Source organism: Coregonus lavaretus, assembly GCF_964263955.1.
Source record: "Coregonus lavaretus genome assembly, contig: HAP1_SCAFFOLD_354, whole genome shotgun sequence".
In the NCBI taxonomy this organism is placed as follows: domain Eukaryota; kingdom Metazoa; phylum Chordata; class Actinopteri; order Salmoniformes; family Salmonidae; genus Coregonus; species Coregonus lavaretus.
The window spans coordinates 148,309-167,162 of NW_028156655.1; the positions used below are offsets into that span (position 1 = coordinate 148,309).

An 18,854-nucleotide genomic window follows, 5' to 3' on the forward strand; every position below is an offset into this window, starting at 1 on the left:
TCCTTGAAACCCAGCAGTCTCCTGGCCTCCTTGAAACCCAGCAGTCTCCTGGCCTATTGACTCCTTGAAACCCAGCAGTCTCCTGGCCTATTGACTCCTTGAAACCCAGCAGTCTCCTGGCCTATTGACTCCTTGAAACCCAGCAGTCTCCTGGCCTATTGACTCCTTGAAACCCAGCAGTCTCCTGGCCTCCTTGAAACCCAGCAGTCTCCTGGCCTCCTTGAAACCCAGCAGGCTCCTGGCCTATTGACTCCTTGAAACCCAGCAGTCTCCTGGCCTATTGACTCCTTGAAACCCAGCAGTCTCCTGGCCTATTGACTCCTTGAAACCCAGCAGCCTCCTGGCCTCCTTGAAACCCAGCAGTCTCCTGGCCTCCTTGAAACCCAGCAGTCTACTGGCCTCCTTGAAACACAGCAGTCTCCTGTTCATGGTCTCCTTGAAACCCAGCAGGCTCCCCATCTCCTTGAAACACAGCATTTTCCTGGCTCATGTGCTTCTTGAAACCCAGCAGTCTCCTGGCCTCCTTGAAACCCAGCAGTCTCCTGGCCTCCTTGAAACCCAGCAGTCTCCTGGCCTCCTTGAAACCCAGAAGTCTACTGGCCTCCTTGAAACACAGCAGTCTCCTGGCCTATTGACTCCTTGAAACCCAGCAGCCTCCTGGCCTCCTTGAAACCCAGCAGTCTCCTGGCCTCCTTGAAACCCAGCAGTCTACTGGCCTCCTTGAAACACAGCAGTCTCCTGTTCATGGTCTCCTTGAAACCCAGCAGGCTCCCCATCTCCTTGAAACACAGCATTCTCCTGGCTCATGTGCTTCTTGAAACCCAGCAGTCTCCTGGCCTCCTTGAAACCCAGCAGTCTCCTGGCCTCCTTGAAACCCAGCAGTCTCCTGGCCTCCTTGAAACCCAGCAGTCTCCTGGCCTATTGACTCATTGAAACCCAGCAGCCTCCTGGCCTATTGACTCCTTGAAACCCAGCAGTCTCCTGGCCTCCTTGAAACCCAGAAGTCTACTGGCCTCCTTGAAACACAGCAGTCTCCTGGCCTATTGACTCCTTGAAACCCAGCAGCCTCCTGGTCTCCTTGAAACCCAGCAGTCTCCTGGCCTCCTTGAAACCCAGCAGTCTCCTGGCCTCCTTGAAACCCAGCAGTCTCCTGGCCTATTGACTCCTTGAAACCCAGCAGTCTCCTGGCCTCCTTGAAACCCAGCAGTCTCCTGGCCTATTGACTCCTTGAAACCCAGCAGCCTACTGGCCTCCTTGAAACCCAGCAGTCTCCTGGCCTCCTTGAAACCCAGCAGTCTCCTGGCCTCCTTGAAACCCAGCAGGCTCCTGTCCTATTGACTCCTTGAAACCCAGCAGCCTCCTGGCCTCCTTGAAACCCAGCAGGCTCCTGTCCTATTGACTCCTTGAAACCCAGCAGCCTCCTGGCCTCCTTGAAACCCAGCAGTCTCCTGGCCTCCTTGAAACCCAGCAGGCTCCTGGCCTATTGACTCCTTGAAACCCAGCAGCCTCCTGGCCTCCTTGAAACCCAGCAGCCTCCTGGCCTATTGACTCCTTGAAACCCAGCAGTCTCCTGGCCTCCTTGAAACCCAGCAGCCTCCTGGCCTCCTTGAAACCCAGCAGTCTCCTGGCCTATTGAAACCCAGCAGTCTCCTGGCCTATTGAAACCCAGCAGTCTCCTGGCCTCCTTGAAACCCAGCAGTCTCCTGGCCTATTGACTCCTTGAAACCCAGCAGTCTCCTGGCCTCCTTGAAACCCAGCAGCCTCCTGGCCTCCTTGAAACCCAGCAGTCTCCTGGCCTATTGAAACCCAGCAGTCTCCTGGCCTATTGAAACCCAGCAGTCTCCTGGCCTCCTTGAAACCCAGCAGTCTCCTGGCCTATTGAAACCCAGCAGTCTCCTGGCCTCCTTGAAACCCAGCAGTCTCCTGGCCTATTGAAACCCAGCAGAGGGACACCCCCTCAGGCAGAGAGGAAATAGTGTCCAGGCCACACTAGATTTACAGCCCAAATGGCACCCTATTCCCTACATCGTGACAGAGCCCTGGTCTAAAGCAGTCCACTGTATAGGGAATAGGGGGCCATTTGGGAAACATCCTGAACCATCTATCCTAATGGGCTGAGACAGCAAGAGGCAGCAGCCTGCTAACCTCGTACATCCATCTAGAAGTCTCGCAAGCTTACATTCTGTTTCACTACACGGATTCCTGCGGAAATCAGTCTGGTAATTACAAGGCTAGCTGACTGACCCTGATGATGGAAGCAGCTAACCAAAGGGCGGGTGACCGGTGATTCTACTGAAACCCCCCTGATGATGGACGCAGCTAACCAAAGGGCGGGTGACCGGTGATTCTACTGAAACCCCCCTGATGATGGACGCAGCTAACCAAAGGGCGGGTGACCGGTGATTCTCCTGAAACCCCCCTGATGATGGAAGCAGCTAACCAAAGGGCGGGTGACCGGTGATTCTACTGAAACCCCCCTGATGATGGACGCAGCTAACCAAAGGGCGGGTGACCGGTGATTCTCCTGAAACCCCCCTGATGATGGACGCAGCTAACCAAAGGGCGGGTGACCGGTGATTCTACTGAAACCCCCCTGATGATGGACACAGCTAACCAAAGGGCGGGTGACCGGTGATTCTACTGAAACCCCCCTGATGATGGACACAGCTAACCAAAGGGCGGGTGACCGGTGATTCTACTGAAACCCCCCTGATGATGGACGCAGCTAACCAAAGGGCGGGTGACCGGTGATTCTACTGAAACCCCCCTGATGATGGACGCAGCTAACCAAAGGGCGGGTGACCGGTGATTCTACTGAAACCCCCCTGATGATGGACGCAGCTAACCAAAGGGCGGGTGACCGGTGATTCTACTGAAACCCCCCTGATGATGGACGCAGCTAACCAAAGGGCGGGTGACCGGTGATTCTACTGAAACCCCCCTGATGATGGAAGCAGCTAACCAAAGGGCGGGTGACCGGTGATTCTACTGAAACCCCCCTGATGATGGACGCAGCTAACCAAAGGGCGGGTGACCGGTGATTCTACTGAAACCCCCCTGATGATGGACGCAGCTAACCAAAGGGCGGGTGACCGGTGATTCTACTGAAACCCCCCTGATGATGGACGCAGCTAACCAAAGGGCGGGTGACCGGTGATTCTACTGTTATCCTGCTACCATCTTGTTCTGAGTAGCGTTTCTTATTTTCTCTAAAAGGTTGAAAAGCGTGTTCTGACTAAATGTCTTCTGATGCCAACTCCAGTTCAGAACTCTTCCGGAGTTTAACTGGGTCGGCTCTAATGAGGACCTCTGAGAGACCATGCTGTTTGATCTCACCATCTGAACCCAGATAGGATCCACAGGCATCAGTTTTTTTTTTTCCTCCAACATTCTACTGGTTAACTTTTCTTCAATGAATAGAAACATGAATTACTAAATGGGCAAAGACTGTATGAGTAAAAATATGTGGAAATTATTCTGGTGTTTAGAAATATTTCCAGTAGCACTTTATTTTCATGGGTTAGGGTTAGTTACCTTCCTTCCATATTTCCTTAATAAAATCCAACACACAGAACAGCGTGACATATAGAAGTTCAGGGGTGAGGCAGTCTCTGAGGCTGGGTGATGTACCGTATATAACATTTAGCGGGGGATTTGGAAATAGCCACGGGATGTTTGTTCAATACCATTCAATACCGTTTAAACTATTTATTTGAAGTTTTTCCCAATACAATTTTATATTTGTAGTTACTTTTTAAGTAAATGCCTGCAGTGCAATACGTTATACAGCAGATTGTGTTCCTCATTTCAGCTGTCACATTATTTGACATTTACATTTACATTTTAGTCATTTAGCAGACGCTCTTATCCAGAGCGACTTACAGTTAGTGAGTGCATACATTATTTTTTTATACTGGCCCCCCGTGGGAATCAAACCCACAACCCTGGCGTTGCAAGCGCTATGCTCTACCAACTGAGCTACATCCCTGCCGGCCATTCCCTCCCCTACCCTGGACGACGCAGGGCCAATTGTGCGCCGCCCCATGGGTCTCCCGGTCGCGGCCGGTTACGACAGAGCCTGGATTATGAAGCTTACCGTAGTTCCCCAGAACAGCTGAGCCAGTCACGTGTGTGTTTGTAAACAGCACAACAGGAGAAGGCGGGAGCAGGCAGGTACAGCTGTGTATTGACAGGGGTTATCGTTTAATATTGAAAGTCAACTGTGTTTTTTTTTTTTTTCTTCAATAGTGATCAGGGGCATGCAACTATAGTTTTCCTTCACAGGAAACACTGAGAAAAGTACAAGAGAAATCTAGCTACACACTTTACATTTGACATTTTAGTCATTTAGCAGACGCTCTTATCCAGAGCGACTTACAGTTAGTGAGTGCGTACATTTTCCTACACATCAGTTAGAGCGCTGTCTGCTGAATTCTCAGCCGAGTGGAGAAGCGCAACTGAAGCACAAAATTAGTCTGATTGCCGAGCAGAAATTACAATAAGAAGCATTTTTACATCTGCGTTTTACAAAACGCAGCAGGATATTTCTTATGCGTTTGATCTTTTATTTTTTTCCCTGCGTGAAAAAACGCAGAAGTCTGCATTAACCCGACCCCTAAGTTTAACTCGTGAGTTACCTAAGTAAGTGTCTGAATTAATAAAGTGACGGGGCATTATATTTTGTTAGATTTCTGCAGTGTTTGTGAAGCCCTTTCGGATGAGTTATCAGTACAGCTGCCACTATGTTGATTTCCTTGTGTTGTTTCTCTTCTCTGAGCAGAGCAGGCCTGTTGCCCTAGCGACTCCAAGCAGAGCAGGCAGGCCTGTTGCCCTAGCGACTCCAAGCAGAGCAGAGCAGGCCTGTTGCCCTAGCGACTCCAAGCAGAGCAGGCAGGCCTGTTGCCCTAGCGACTCCAAGCAGAGCAGAGCAGGCCTGTTGCCCTAGCGACTCCAAGCAGAGCAGGCAGGCCTGTTGCCCTAGCGACTCCAAGCAGAGCAGAGCAGGCCTGTTGCCCTAGCGACTCCAAGCAGAGCAGGCAGGCCTGTTGCCCTAGCGACTCCAAGCAGAGCAGAGCAGGCCTGTTGCCCTAGCGACTCCAAGCAGAGCAGAGCAGGCCTGTTGCCCTAGCGACTCCAAGCAGAGCAGAGCAGGCCTGTTGCCCTAGCGACTCCAAGCAGAGCAGGCAGGCCTGTTGCCCTAGCGACTCCAAGCAGAGCAGAGCAGGCCTGTTGCCCTAGCGACTCCAAGCAGAGCAGAGCAGGCCTGTTGCCCTAGCGACTCCAAGCAGAGCAGGCAGGCCTGTTGCCCTAGCGACTACAAGCAGAGCAGGCAGGCCTGTTGCCCTAGCGACTCCAAGCAGAGCAGAGCAGGCCTGTTGCCCTAGCGACTCCAAGCAGAGCAGAGCAGGCCTGTTGCCCTAGCGACTCCAAGCAGAGCAGGCAGGCCTGTTGCCCTAGCGACTCCAAGCAGAGCAGGCAGGCCTGTTGCCCTAGCTACTCCAAGCAGAGCAGGCAGGCCTGTTGCCCTAGCGACTCCAAGCAGAGCAGGCAGGCCTGTTGCCCTAGCGACTCCAGACTCCACACAGACACAGCCTGTACACAGTACTGTTCTTCCTTCAGACAAGCGTGCATCAAAACTTTGTTCATTATGCACAATATATCTCTCGTTCGCTTACATTCGCTTGTAAATGTCCAAACTCAACAAAAAAAGGACATTCGGTAGCTCCTACCTATACAGTGCATTCGGAAAGTATTCAGACCCATTGACTTTTTCCACATATTGTTACATTACAGCCTTATTCTAAAATGGTTTTTAGACATTTTTGCAAATGTATTAAAAATAAAAAGAGAAAAAACGTATTTATATAAGTATTCAGGCCCTTGTTTCTACAACTTGATTGGAGTCCACCTGTGGTAAATCCAATTGATTGGACATGATTTGGAAAGGCACACACCTGTCTATATAAAAAGGTCCCACAGTTGACAGTGCATGTCAGAGCAAAACCCAAGCCATGAGGTCGAAGGAATTGTCCGTAGAGCTCCGAGACAGGATTGTGTCGAGGCACAGATCTGGGGAAGGTACTGATCCTATCAGTCATAAAGTACTGATCCTATCAGTCATAAAGTACTGATCCTATCAGTCATAAAGTACTGATCCTATCAGTCATAAAGTACTGATCCTATCAGTCATAAAGTACTGCTCCTATCAGTCATAAAGTACTGATCCTATCAGTCATAAAGTACTGATCCTATCAGTCATAAAGTACTGCTCCTATCAGTCATAAAGTACTGATCCTATCAGTCATAAAGTACTGCTCCTATCAGTCATAAAGTACTGATCCTATCAGTCATAAAGTACTGCTCCTATCAGTCATAAAGTACTGATCCTATCAGTCATAAAGTACTGATCCTATCAGTCAAAGTACTGATCCTATCAGTCATAAAGTACTGATCCTATCAGTCATAAAGTACTGATCCTATCAGTCCTAAAGTACCGATCCTATCAGTCATAAAGTACCGATCCTATCAGTCATAAAGTACTGATCCTATAAGTCATAAAGTACTGATCCTATCAGTCATAAAGTACTGATCCTATCAGTCATAAAGTACTGATCCTATCAGTCATAAAGTACTGATCCTATCAGTCATAAAGTATTGATCCTATCAGTCATAAAGTACTGATCCTATCAGTCATAAAGTACTGATCCCATCAGTCATAAAGTACTGATCCTATCAGTCATAAAGTACTGCTCCTATCAGTCATAAAGTACTGATCCCATCAGTCTGATATATAGTTTCTGCTTGTTTCTCAGACCAACACACCTGGGACACGTGCTTTCAGAGATAACAGGTAAACAGCACATCACTCTTCTCTACACGGTGTTCAACACAACATCACTCCTCTCCTCTTCTCGGGCTCCAGTGACTAGTGAAGCATGTTAGATACTATAAGGCTCAGTGGTCTGAAATCTAATGCATCTCTGTCCCGAATGACACTACTTTAGACCAGAGCCCTATGGCACCCTATTCCCTATATAGTGCACTACTTTAGACCAGAGCCCTATGGCACCCTATTCCCTATATAGTACACTACTTTAGACCAGAGCCCTATGACACCCTATTCCCTATATAGTACACTACTTTAGACCAGAGCCCTATGACACCCTATTCCCTATATAGTACACTACTTTAGACCAGAGCCCTATGACACCCTATTCCCTATATAGTGCACTACTTTAGACCAGAGCCCTATGACACCCTATTCCCTATATAGTGCACTACTTTAGACCAGAGCCCTATGACACCCTATTCCCTATATAGTGCACTACTTTAGACCAGAGCCCTATGACACCCTATTCCCTATATAGTGCACTACTTTAGACCAGAGCCCTATGACACCCTATTCCCTATATAGTGCACAACTTTAGACCAGAGCCCTATGACACCCTATTCCCTATATAGTACACTACTTTAGACCAGAGCCCTATGACACCCTATTCCCTATATAGTGCACTACTTTAGACCAGAGCCCTATGACACCCTATTCCCTATATAGTGCACTACTTTAGACCAGAGCTCTATGACACCCTATTCCCTATATAGTACACTACTTTAGACCAGAGCCCTATGACACCCTATTCCCTATATAGTGCACTACTTTAGACCAGAGCCCTATGACACCCTATTCCCTATGGTCATCTCCCACCTCCTCAACAGTCTTTACTCTGTAAACTCTTTAAACAGAACAACTCTTAAACAGCTTCATGGTGTGTGGTAGCAGTCTAACTCCTTAAACAGCTTCATGGTGTGTGGTAGCAGAACAACTCTTAAACAGCTTCATGGTGTGTGGTAGCAGAACAACTCTTAAACAGCTTCATGGTGTGTGGTAGCAGTCTAACTCCTTAAACAGCTTCATGGTGTGTGGTAGCAGTCTAACTCCTTAAACAGCTTCATGGTGTGTGGTAGCAGAACAACTCTTAAACAGCTTCATGGTGTGTGGTAGCAGTCCAACTCTTTAAACAGCTTCATGGTGTGTGGTAGCAGAACAACTCTTAAACAGCTTCATGGTGTGTGGTAGCAGAACAACTCTTAAACAGCTTCATGGTGTGTGGTAGCAGTACAACTCTTAAACAGCTTCATGGTGTGTGGTAGCAGAACAACACTTAAACAGCTTCATGGTGTGTGGTAGCAGAACAACTCTTAAACAGCTTCATGGTGTGTGGTAGCAGAACAACACTTAAACAGCTTCATGGTGTGTGGTAGCAGAACAACTCTTAAACAGCTTCATGGTGTGTGGTAGCAGAACAACTCTTAAACAGCTTCATGGTGTGTGGTAGCAGAACAACTCTTAAACAGCTTCATGGTGTGTGGTAGCAGAACAACACTTAAACAGCTTCATGGTGTGTGGTAGCAGAACAACTCTTAAACAGCTTCATGGTGTGTGGTAGCAGAACAACTCTTAAACAGCTTCATGGTGTGTGGTAGCAGAACAACTCTTAAACAGCTTCATGGTGTGTGGTAGCAGAACAACTCTTAAACAGCTTCATGGTGTGTGGTAGCAGAACAACTCTTAAACAGCTTCATGGTGTGTGGTATCAGAACAACTCTTAAACAGCTTCATGGTGTGTGGTAGCAGAACAACTCTTAAACAGATTCATGGTGTGTGGTAGCAGAACAACTCTTAAACAGCTTCATGGTGTGTGGTAGCAGAACAACTCTTAAACAGATTCATGGTGTGTGGTAGCAGAACAACTCTTAAACAGCTTCATGGTGTGTGGTAGCAGAACAACTCTTAAACAGCTTCATGGTGTGTGGTAGCAGAACAACTCTTAAACAGCTTCATGGTGTGTGGTAGCAGAACAACTCTTAAACAGCTTCATGGTGTGTGGTAGCAGAACAACTCTTAAACAGCTTCATGGTGTGTGGTAGCAGTCTAACTCCTTAAACAGCTTCATGGTGTGTGGTAGCAGAACAACTCTTAAACAGCTTCATGGTGTGTGGTAGCAGAACAACTCTTAAACAGCTTCATGGTGTGTGGTAGCAGAACAACTCTTAAACAGCTTCATGGTGTGTGGTAGCAGAACAACTCTTAAACAGCTTCATGGTGTGTGGTAGCAGAACAACTCTTAAACAGCTTCATGGTGTGTGGTAGCAGAACAACTCTTAAACAGCTTCATGGTGTGTGGTAGCAGTCTAACTCCTTAAACAGCTTCATGGTGTGTGGTAGCAGAACAACTCTTAAACAGCTTCATGGTGTGTGGTAGCAGAACAACTCTTAAACAGCTTCATGGTGTGTGGTAGCAGAACAACTCTTAAACAGCTTCATGGTGTGTGGTAGAAGTCTAACTCCTTAAACAGCTTCATGGTGTGTGGTAGCAGTCTAACTCCTTAAACAGCTTCATGGTGTGTGGTAGCAGAACAACTCTTAAACAGCTTCATGGTGTGTGGTAGCAGTCTAACTCCTTAAACAGCTTCATGGTGTGTGGTAGCAGTCTAACTCCTTAAACAGCTTCATGGTGTGTGGTAGCAGAACAACTCTTAAACAGCTTCATGGTGTGTGGTAGCAGAACAACTCTTAAACAGCTTCATGGTGTGTGGTAACAGAACAACTCTTAAACAGCTTCATGATGTGTGGTAACAGAACAACTCTTAAAACAGCTTCATGGTGTGTGGTAGCAGAACAACTCTTAAACAGCTTCATGGTGTGTGGTAGCAGAACAACTCCTTAAACAGCTTCATGGTGTGTGGTAGCAGTCTAACTCCTTAAACAGCTTCATGGTGTGTGGTAGCAGTCTAACTCCTTAAACAGCTTCATGGTGTGTGGTAGCAGTCTAACTCCTTAAACAGCTTCATGGTGTGTGGTAGCAGTCTAACTCCTTAAACAGCTTCATGGTGTGTGGTAGCAGTCTAACTCCTTAAACAGCTTCATGGTGTGTGGTAGCAGTCTAACTCCTTAAACAGCTTCATGGTGTGTGGTAGCAGTCTAACTCCTTAAACAGCTTCATGGTGTGTGGTAGCAGTCTAACTCCTTAAACAGCTTCATGGTGTGTGGTAGCAGTCTAACTCCTTAAACAGCTTCATGGTGTGTGGTAGCAGAACAACTCCTTAAACAGCTTCATGGTGTGTGTGGTAGCAGTCTAACTCCTTAAACAGCTTCATGGTGTGTGGTAGCAGTCTAACTCCTTAAACAGCTTCATGGTGTGTGGTAGCAGTCTAACTCCTTAAACAGCTTCATTGTGAGTGGTAGCAGAACAACTCCTTAAACAGCTTCATGGTGTGTGGTAGCAGTCTAACTCCTTAAACAGCTTCATGGTGTGTGGTAGCAGTCTAACTCCTTAAACAGCTTCATGGTGTGTGGTAGCAGAACAACTCCTTAAACAGCTTCATGGTGTGTGGTAGCAGTCTAACTCCTTAAACAGCTTCATGGTGTGTGGTAGCAGTCTAACTCCTTAAACAGCTTCATGGTGTGTGGTAGCAGAACAACTCTTAAACAGCTTCATGGTGTGTGGTAGCAGTCTAACTCCTTAAACAGCTTCATGGTGTGTGGTAGCAGTCTAACTCCTTAAACAGCTTCATGGTGTGTGGTAGCAGTCTAACTCCTTAAACAGCTTCATGGTGTGTGGTAGCAGTCTAACTCCTTAAACAGCTTCATGGTGTGTGGTAGCAGTCTAACTCCTTAAACAGCTTCATGGTGTGTGGTAGCAGTCTAACTCCTTAAACAGCTTCATGGTGTGTGGTAGCAGTCTAACTCCTTAAACAGCTTCATGGTGTGTGGTAGCAGTCTAACTCCTTAAACAGCTTCATGGTGTGTGTGGTAGCAGTCTAACTCCTTAAACAGCTTCATGGTGTGTGGTAGCAGTCTAACTCCTTAAACAGCTTCATGGTGTGTGGTAGCAGTCTAACTCCTTAAACAGCTTCATGGTGTGTGGTAGCTGTCTAACTCCTTAAACAGCTTCATGGTGTGTGGTAGCAGTCTAACTCCTTAAACAGCTTCATGGTGTGTGGTAGCAGTCTAACTCCTTAAACAGCTTCATGGTGTGTGGTAGCAGTCTAACTCCTTAAACAGCTTCATGGTGTGTGGTAGCAGTCTAACTCCTTAAACAGCTTCATGGTGTGTGGTAGCAGTCTAACTCCTTAAACAGCTTCATGGTGTGTGGTAGCAGCCACTAGACTCTGCCCAGTAAGGTCATCAGTTCCATCTGACAGACACATCAGGGTTCCCAACTCAGTGTTTCCCCAACAACTACTGGATCTAATAACAGCACTAGAGTCAAACAGCGTGAGCTCCACATTCTGCTATGGGAGCTCAGGAGACACCATGACATAGCTGTCTGTCTGTCTTACCGTCAAACTGTTGATGTCTGGACACCAAGGTGGTCCTGAGCGTGCGACTGGTCTCCTCCACCAGGTTCTCATACTCCAGCTTGCTCTGCTGGCCCAGCTTCTCCTCCATGTCAGGCGTACAACAGGTGTAGCCCTGAGGACACACACGCAGGTGCTCCCCTGGGGAGAGAGAGAGAGAGACAGTTAATACCTGGGGAGAGAGAGAGAGAGAGACAGACAGACAGACAGACAGACAGACAGACAGACAGACAGACAGACAGACAGACAGACAGACAGACAGACAGACAGACAGACAGACAGACAGACATTGGTTGTAGTGAACTAGACAGACATTGGTTGTAGTGAACTAGACAGACATTGGTTGTAGTGAACCAGACAGACCATTGGTTGTAGTGAACCAGACAGACCATTGGTTGTAGTGAACTAGACAGACATTGGTTGTAGTGAACCAGACAGACATTGGTTGTAGTGAACCAGACAGACCATTGGTTGTAGTGAACTAGACAGACATTGGTTGTAGTGAACTAGACAGACATTGGTTGTAGTGAACCAGACAGACCATTGGTTGTAGTGAACTAGACAGACATTGGTTGTAGTGAACTAGACAGACATTGGTTGTAGTGAACCAGACAGACCATTGGTTGTAGTGAACTAGACAGACATTGGTTGTAGTGAACTAGACAGACATTGGTTGTAGTGAACCAGACAGACCATTGGTTGTAGTGAACTAGACAGACCATTGGTTGTAGTGAACTAGACAGACCATTGGTTGTAGTGAACTAGACAGACCATTGGTTGTAGTGAACCAGACAGACCATTGGTTGTAGTGAACTAGACAGACCATTGGTTGTAGTGAACTAGACAGCCATTGGTTGTAGTGAACCAGGCAGACATTTTGTTTCCAAGATGGCGTAGCAGTACGGTCGTGTGTAAATAGCCTGTTTTTTTAGTTATTTAGTCTTTTATTCGTATATATATTTCTCCATCTCACTTTCCATCCTTTAACTAAATATACTTTCCTGCAACCCGCCTCACCCAATGTGGAACGGATTCTATTATTTCTTTATTTTTATCAAGAACCTACGGCTGAAACTAGCCAGCTAACTAGCTACTTGCTATTAGCCACCGTTAGCGGTCTTCACCACTATCTGTGGCCTGCACTACCTACCAGCCAGCTCTAGCCACCGTTAGCGGTCTTCACCACTATCTGTGGCCTGCACTACCTACCAGCCAGCTCTAGCCACCGTTAGCGGTCTTCACCACTATCTGTGGCCTGAACTACCTACCAGCCAGCTCTAGCCACCGTTAGCGGTCTTCACCACTATCTGTGGCCTCCACTACCTACCAGCCAGCTCTAGCCACCGTTAGCGGTCTTCACCACTATCTGTGGCCTGCACTACCTACCAGCCAGCTCTAGCCACCGTTAGCGGTCTTCTCCACTATCTGTGGCCTGAACTACCTACCAGCCAGCTCTAGCCACCGTTAGCGGTCTTCACCACTATCTGTGGCCTGCACTACCTACCAGCCAGCTCTAGCCACCGTTAGCGGTCTTCTCCACTATCTGTGGCCTGCACTACCTACCAGCCAGCTCTAGCCACCGTTAGCGGTCTTCACCACTATCTGTGGCCTGCACTACCTACCAGCCAGCTCTAGCCACCGTTAGCGGTCTTCACCACTATCTGTGGCCTGCACTACCTACCAGCCAGCTCTAGCCACCGTTAGCGGTCTTCACCACTATCTGTGGCCTGCACTACCTACCAGCCAGCTCTAGCCACCGTTAGCGGTCTTCACCACTATCTGTGGCCTGCACTACCTACCAGCCAGCTCTAACCACCGTTAGCGGTCTTCACCACTATCTGTGGCCTGCACTACCTACCAGCCAGCTCTAGCCACCGTTAGCGGTCTTCTCCACTATCTGTGGCCTGCACTACCTACCAGCCAGCTCTAGCCTGGACTATTATTGGCCAGTCTGCACAGCGTGCTATCTGTTCCTTTACACCAGGGTTCTTCAATTCCGGTCCTGGAGGGCTGAAACACTTCTGTTTTTTATTTCTACCTGGTAGTTAATTGCACTCACCTGGTGTCCCAGGTCTGAATTAGCTCCTGATTAGAAGGAGAGGATGGAAAACAGAGGTGTTTCGGCCCTCCAGGACCGGAATTGAAGAACCCTGCTTTACACGGTACCCCATCCTGTTTATCTGTTGAGCCTCAGCCCAAACTTTCATCGCCATTACCAGTTGTTGTCTTAGCCCTCTCGAATAACACCTGTGATTGCGTTATGCCCCTCTCCCATGTCAATATGCCTAGCCTATTGCTGTTTGGGTTAGTTCTTATTGTACTATTTCACTGTAGAACCTCCAGTCCCGCTCAACCAGCCTCAGAGAGCTCCTTTGTCCCACCCCCCAAACACGCGAAGACCGGCTCAATCGGTGCCTCCAGTGATGCTCTCTCTTTCATTGTTACCCAATGCTTAGGTTTACCTCCACTATACTCATATCCTTCCATATCCTTGTCTGTACATAATGCCCTGAATCTATTCTACAACGCCCGGAAATCTGCCCCTTTTATTCTCTGTACCCAACGCACTAGAAGACCAGTTCTTAAAGCCTTTAGCCGTATCCTTATTCTACTCCTCCTCTGTTCCTCTGGTGATGTAGAGGTTAACCCAGGCCCTGTAGCCCCCAGTATCACTCCTACTCCCCAGGTGCTATCATTTGTTGACTTCTGTAACCGTAAAAAAGCCTTGGATTCTTGCATGTTAACATCAGAAGCCTCCTCCCCAAGTTTGAGTTATTCACTGCGTTAGCACACTCCGCCAACCCTGATGTTCTAGCAGTGTCTGAATCCTGGCTTAGGAAGGCCACCAAAAATTCAGAAATGTCCATCCCCAACTACAACATTTTCTGTCTAGATAGAACTGCCAAAGGGGGCGGAGTTGCAATCTACTGTAGAGAGAGCCTGCAGAGCTCTATCATACTATCCAGGTCTGTGCCCAAACAGTTTGAGCTTCTAATTCTAAAAATCCACCTTTCCAGAAATAAGTCTCTCAATGTTGCCACTTGCTACAGACCCCCCTCAGCCCCCAGTTGTGCCCTGGACACCATATGTGAAATGATTGCCCCCCATCTATCCTCAGAGTTCGTACTGCTTGGTGACCTAAACTGGGATATGCTTAACACCCCAGCCGTCCTACAATCTAAACTAGATGCCCTCAATCTCACACAAATTATCAAGGAACCTACAAGGTACAACACGAAATCCGTAAACATGGGCACCCTCATAGATATCATCCTGACTAATTTACCCTTTAAATACACCTCCGCTGTCTTCAACCAGGATCTCAGCGATCACTGCCTCATTGCCTGCGTCCGTAATGTGTCCGCGGTCAAACGACCAGCCCTAATCACTATCAAACGCTTCCTAAAACACTTCAGTGAGCAGGCCTTTCTAATTGACCTGGCCCGGGTATCCTGGATGGATATTGACCTCATTCCGTCAGTAGATGATGCCTGGATGTTCTTCAAAAGCGCTTTCCTCTCCATCTTAAATAAACATGCCCCATTCAAAAAATTCAGAACTGAGAACAGATATAGCCCCTGGTTCTCCTCAGACTTGACTGCCCTTGACCAGCACAAAACATCCTGTGGCGTACTGCATTAGCATCGAACAGCCCCCGCGATACGCACATTTTCAGGGAAGTCAGGAACCAATATACAATCAGTTAGGAAAGCAAAGACTAGCTTTTTCAAACAGAAATGTGCATCCTTTAGCACTAACTCCAAAACGTTTTGGGACACTGTAAAGTCCATGGAGAATAAGAGCACCTCCTCCCAGCTACCCACTGCACTGAGGCTAGGAAACACTGTCACCACCAATAAATCTACGATAATCGAGAATTTCAACAAGCATTTTGCTACGGCTGACCATGCTTTCCACCTGGCTACCCCTACCCCGGCCACCGGCTCTGCACCCTCCGCTGCAACTTGCCCATGCCCCCAAATCCCCTCCTTATTTTAGCTCACTGGTCACCATAGCAACACCCACCCATAGTCTGCGCTCCAGCAGGTACAGTGGGGAGAACAAGTATTTGATACACTGCCGATTTTGCAGGTTTTCCTATTTACAAAGCATGTAGAGGTCTGTAATTTTTATCATAGGTACACTTCAACTGTGAGAGACGGAATCTAAAACAAAAATCCAGGAAATCACATTGTATGATTTTTAAGTAATTCATTTGCATTTTATTGCATGACATAAGTATTTGATCACCTACCAACCAGTAAGAATTCTGGCTCTCACAGACCTGTTAGTTTTTCTTTAAGAAGCCCTCCTGTTCTCCACTCATTAACTGTATTAACTGCACCTGTTTGAACTCGTTACCTGTATAAAAGACACCTGTCCACACACTCAATCAAACAGACTCCAACCTCTCCACAATGGCCAAGACCAGAGAGCTGTGTAAGGACATCAGGGATAAAATTGTAGACCTGCACAAGGCTGGGATGGGCTACAGGACAATAGGCAAGCAGCTTGGTGAGAAGGCAACAACTGTTGGCGCAATTATTAGAAAATGAAAGAAGTTCAAGATGACGGTCAATCACCCTCGGTCTGGGGCTCCATGCAAGATCTCACCTCGTGGGGCATCAATGATCATGAGGAAGGTGAGGGATCAGCCCAGAACTACACGGCAGGACCTGGTCAATGAACTGAAGAGAGCTGGGACCACAGTCTCAAAGAAAACCATTAGTAACACACTACGCCGTCATGGATTAAAATCCTGCAGCGCACGCAAGGTCCCCCTGCTCAAGCCAGCGCATGTCCAGGCCCGTCTGAAGTTTGCCAATGACCATCTGGATGATCCAGAGGAGGAATGGGAGAAGGTCATGTGGTCTGATGAGACAAAAATATAGCTTGCCGTGTTTGGAGGAAGAAGAAGGATGAGTACAACCCCAAGAACACCATCCCAACCGTGAAGCATGGAGGTGGAAACATCATTCTTTGGGGATGCTTTTCTGCAAAGAGGACAGGACGACTGCACCGTATTGAGGGGAGGATGGATGGGGCCATGTATCGCGAGATCTTGGCCAACAACCTCCTTCCCTCAGTAAGAGCATTGAAGATGGGTCGTGGCTGGGTCTTCCAGCATGACAACGACCCGAAACACACAGCCAGGGCAACTAAGGAGTGGCTCCGTAAGAAGCATCTCAAGGTCCTGGAGTGGCCTAGCCAGTCTCCAGACCTGAACCCAATAGAAAATCTTTGGAGGGAGCTGAAAGTCCGTATTGCCCAGCGACAGCCCCGAAACCTGAAGGATCTGGAGAAGGTCTGTATGGAGGAGTGGGCCAAAATCCCTGCTGCAGTGTGTGCAAACCTGGTCAAGACCTACAGGAAACGTATGATCTCTGTAATTGCAAACAAAGGTTTCTGTACCAAATATTAAGTTCTGCTTTTCTGATGTATCAAATACTTATGTCGTGCAATAAATTGCAAATGAATTACATAAAAATCATACAATGTGATTTTCTGGATTTTTGTTTTAGATTCCGTCTCTCACAGTTGAAGTGTACCTATGATAAAAATTACAGACCTCTACATGCTTTGTAAGTAGGAAAACCTGCAAAATCGGCAGTGTATCAAATACTTGTTCTCCCCACTGTATATCTCACTGGTCATCCCCAAAGCCAACACCTCCTTTGGCCGCCATTCCTTCCAGTTCTCTGCTGCCAATGACTGGAACAAACTGCAAAAATCTCTGAAGCTGGAGACTCTTATCTCCCTCACTAACTTTAAGCATCAGTTGTCAGAGCACCTTACCGATCACTGCACCTGTACACAGCCCATCTGAAATTAGCCCACCCAACTACCTCATCCCTATATTGTTATTTATTTTGCTCATTTGCACCCCAGTATCTCTATTTGCACATCATCTCTTACACTTCTATCATTCCAGTGTTAATTATAATTATAATTATTTTGCACTATGGCCTATTTATTGCCTTACCTCCATAACTTGCTACATTTGCACACACTGTATATATATTTTCTGTTGTATTTTTGACTTTATGTTTTGTTTACCCCATATGTAACTCTGTGTTGTTGTTTTTATCGTACTGCTTTGCTTTATCTTGGCCAGGTCGCAGTTGTAAATGAGAACTTGTTCTCAACTGGCTTACCTGGTTAAATAAAGGTGAAATAAAAAATTAATAAAAAGACAGACAGACATGTGTTCATCTCAGGGACAGAAAGACTCCTGAGGGAGATGGACAGACAGACAGACAGGGAGCCGACTCACATCACCAACAGAGCTTGCTGCCACTGAGCAGAAGTCAAGTCAAGCCATCAAAAGGCAGAGGGAGAGTTTGATCAAGCCTCTCCTGTGATTTGAGATTCCCAGGACAGACAGAATCAAAGAGAGAGAGAGAGACTGGAACAGCTGGCTGAGGTCCACAAGGCTCAGAGAGAAGAGAAGAGAAGACGACAACATGAAACTAAGCTGGCTAATAATCACATTTTACATTCTACACAATGAAGTGATAAATTAGCATGGAGGTTTAAATGTGCCATTGCTGCCTTATCTGTCTCAGTGCAGAGGCTGTCTAACTCTCTGGCCGGTGGGCACTGGGACCACATTCAGAAGAGAAGAGCACAGTAAGTGTTCCCTGCTACGTTGCTAGCTGACTGTTAAACGCAGGCCAGCAACAACACTTCAGAGAAACACACAGCCAGGTCTCTAGAGGGATGAACTGCTCTGTGGCCGACCGTGGAGATCCACCACTCTCTAGACAACACAGACACACCGTCTCACACAGAGATACACGCTTACAGTGCTGCTTAAGATGACTGGGATCAACATTTCAACACTGTTTGTTCATGCTTAAAGGGCTTTGCCACGTAGCATGTGTGATGTGAGGAAAATGAACCACAGAGTTTACTGAGATCTTTGTTTACATATGCAATCTCTCACCATAGCTGTAAACAGAGCAGCAGAGTAACAGAGCAGCAGATCAGCAGCTAACAGCTAATAGAGCAGCAGAGTAACAGAGCAGTAGATCAGCAGCTAATAGAGCAGCAGAGTAACAGAGCAGTAGATCAGCAGCTAATAGAGCAGCAGAGTAACAGAGCAGTAGATCAGCAGCTAACAGCTAATAGAGCAGCAGAGTAACAGAGCAGTAGATCAGCAGCTAATAGAGCAGCAGAGTAACAGAGCAGTAGATCAGCAGCTAATAGAGCAGCAGAGTAACAGAGCAGTAGATCAGCAGCTAACAGCTAATAGAGCAGCAGAGTAACAGAGCAGTAGATCAGCAGCTAATAGAGCAGCAGAGTAACAGAGCAGTAGATCAGCAGCTAATAGAGCAGCAGAGTAACAGAGCAGTAGATCAGCAGCTAACAGCTAATAGAGCAGCAGAGTAACAGAGCAGTAGATCAGCAGCTAATAGAGCAGCAGAGTAACAGAGCAGTAGATCAGCAGCTAATAGAGCAGCAGAGTAACAGAGCAGTAGATCAGCAGCTAA

The 18,854-nt window shown here is 47.3% G+C and overlaps 1 protein-coding gene across 1 annotated transcript in view; it reads right to left on the reverse strand.

The window, feature by feature from the left end:
• LOC311126116 (glypican-6-like) overlaps positions 1-18,854 on the reverse strand; it is a gene marked incomplete at both ends in the record, with an annotated part of 383,740 nt that overhangs the window by 124,016 nt on the left and 240,870 nt on the right. Inside the window, one exon of the mRNA XM_084200137.1 lies at positions 11,344-11,502. Within this exon, the coding sequence (XP_084056263.1) occupies positions 11,344-11,502 (159 nt within the window). The remainder of the gene's footprint in view (positions 1-11,343; positions 11,503-18,854) is intronic.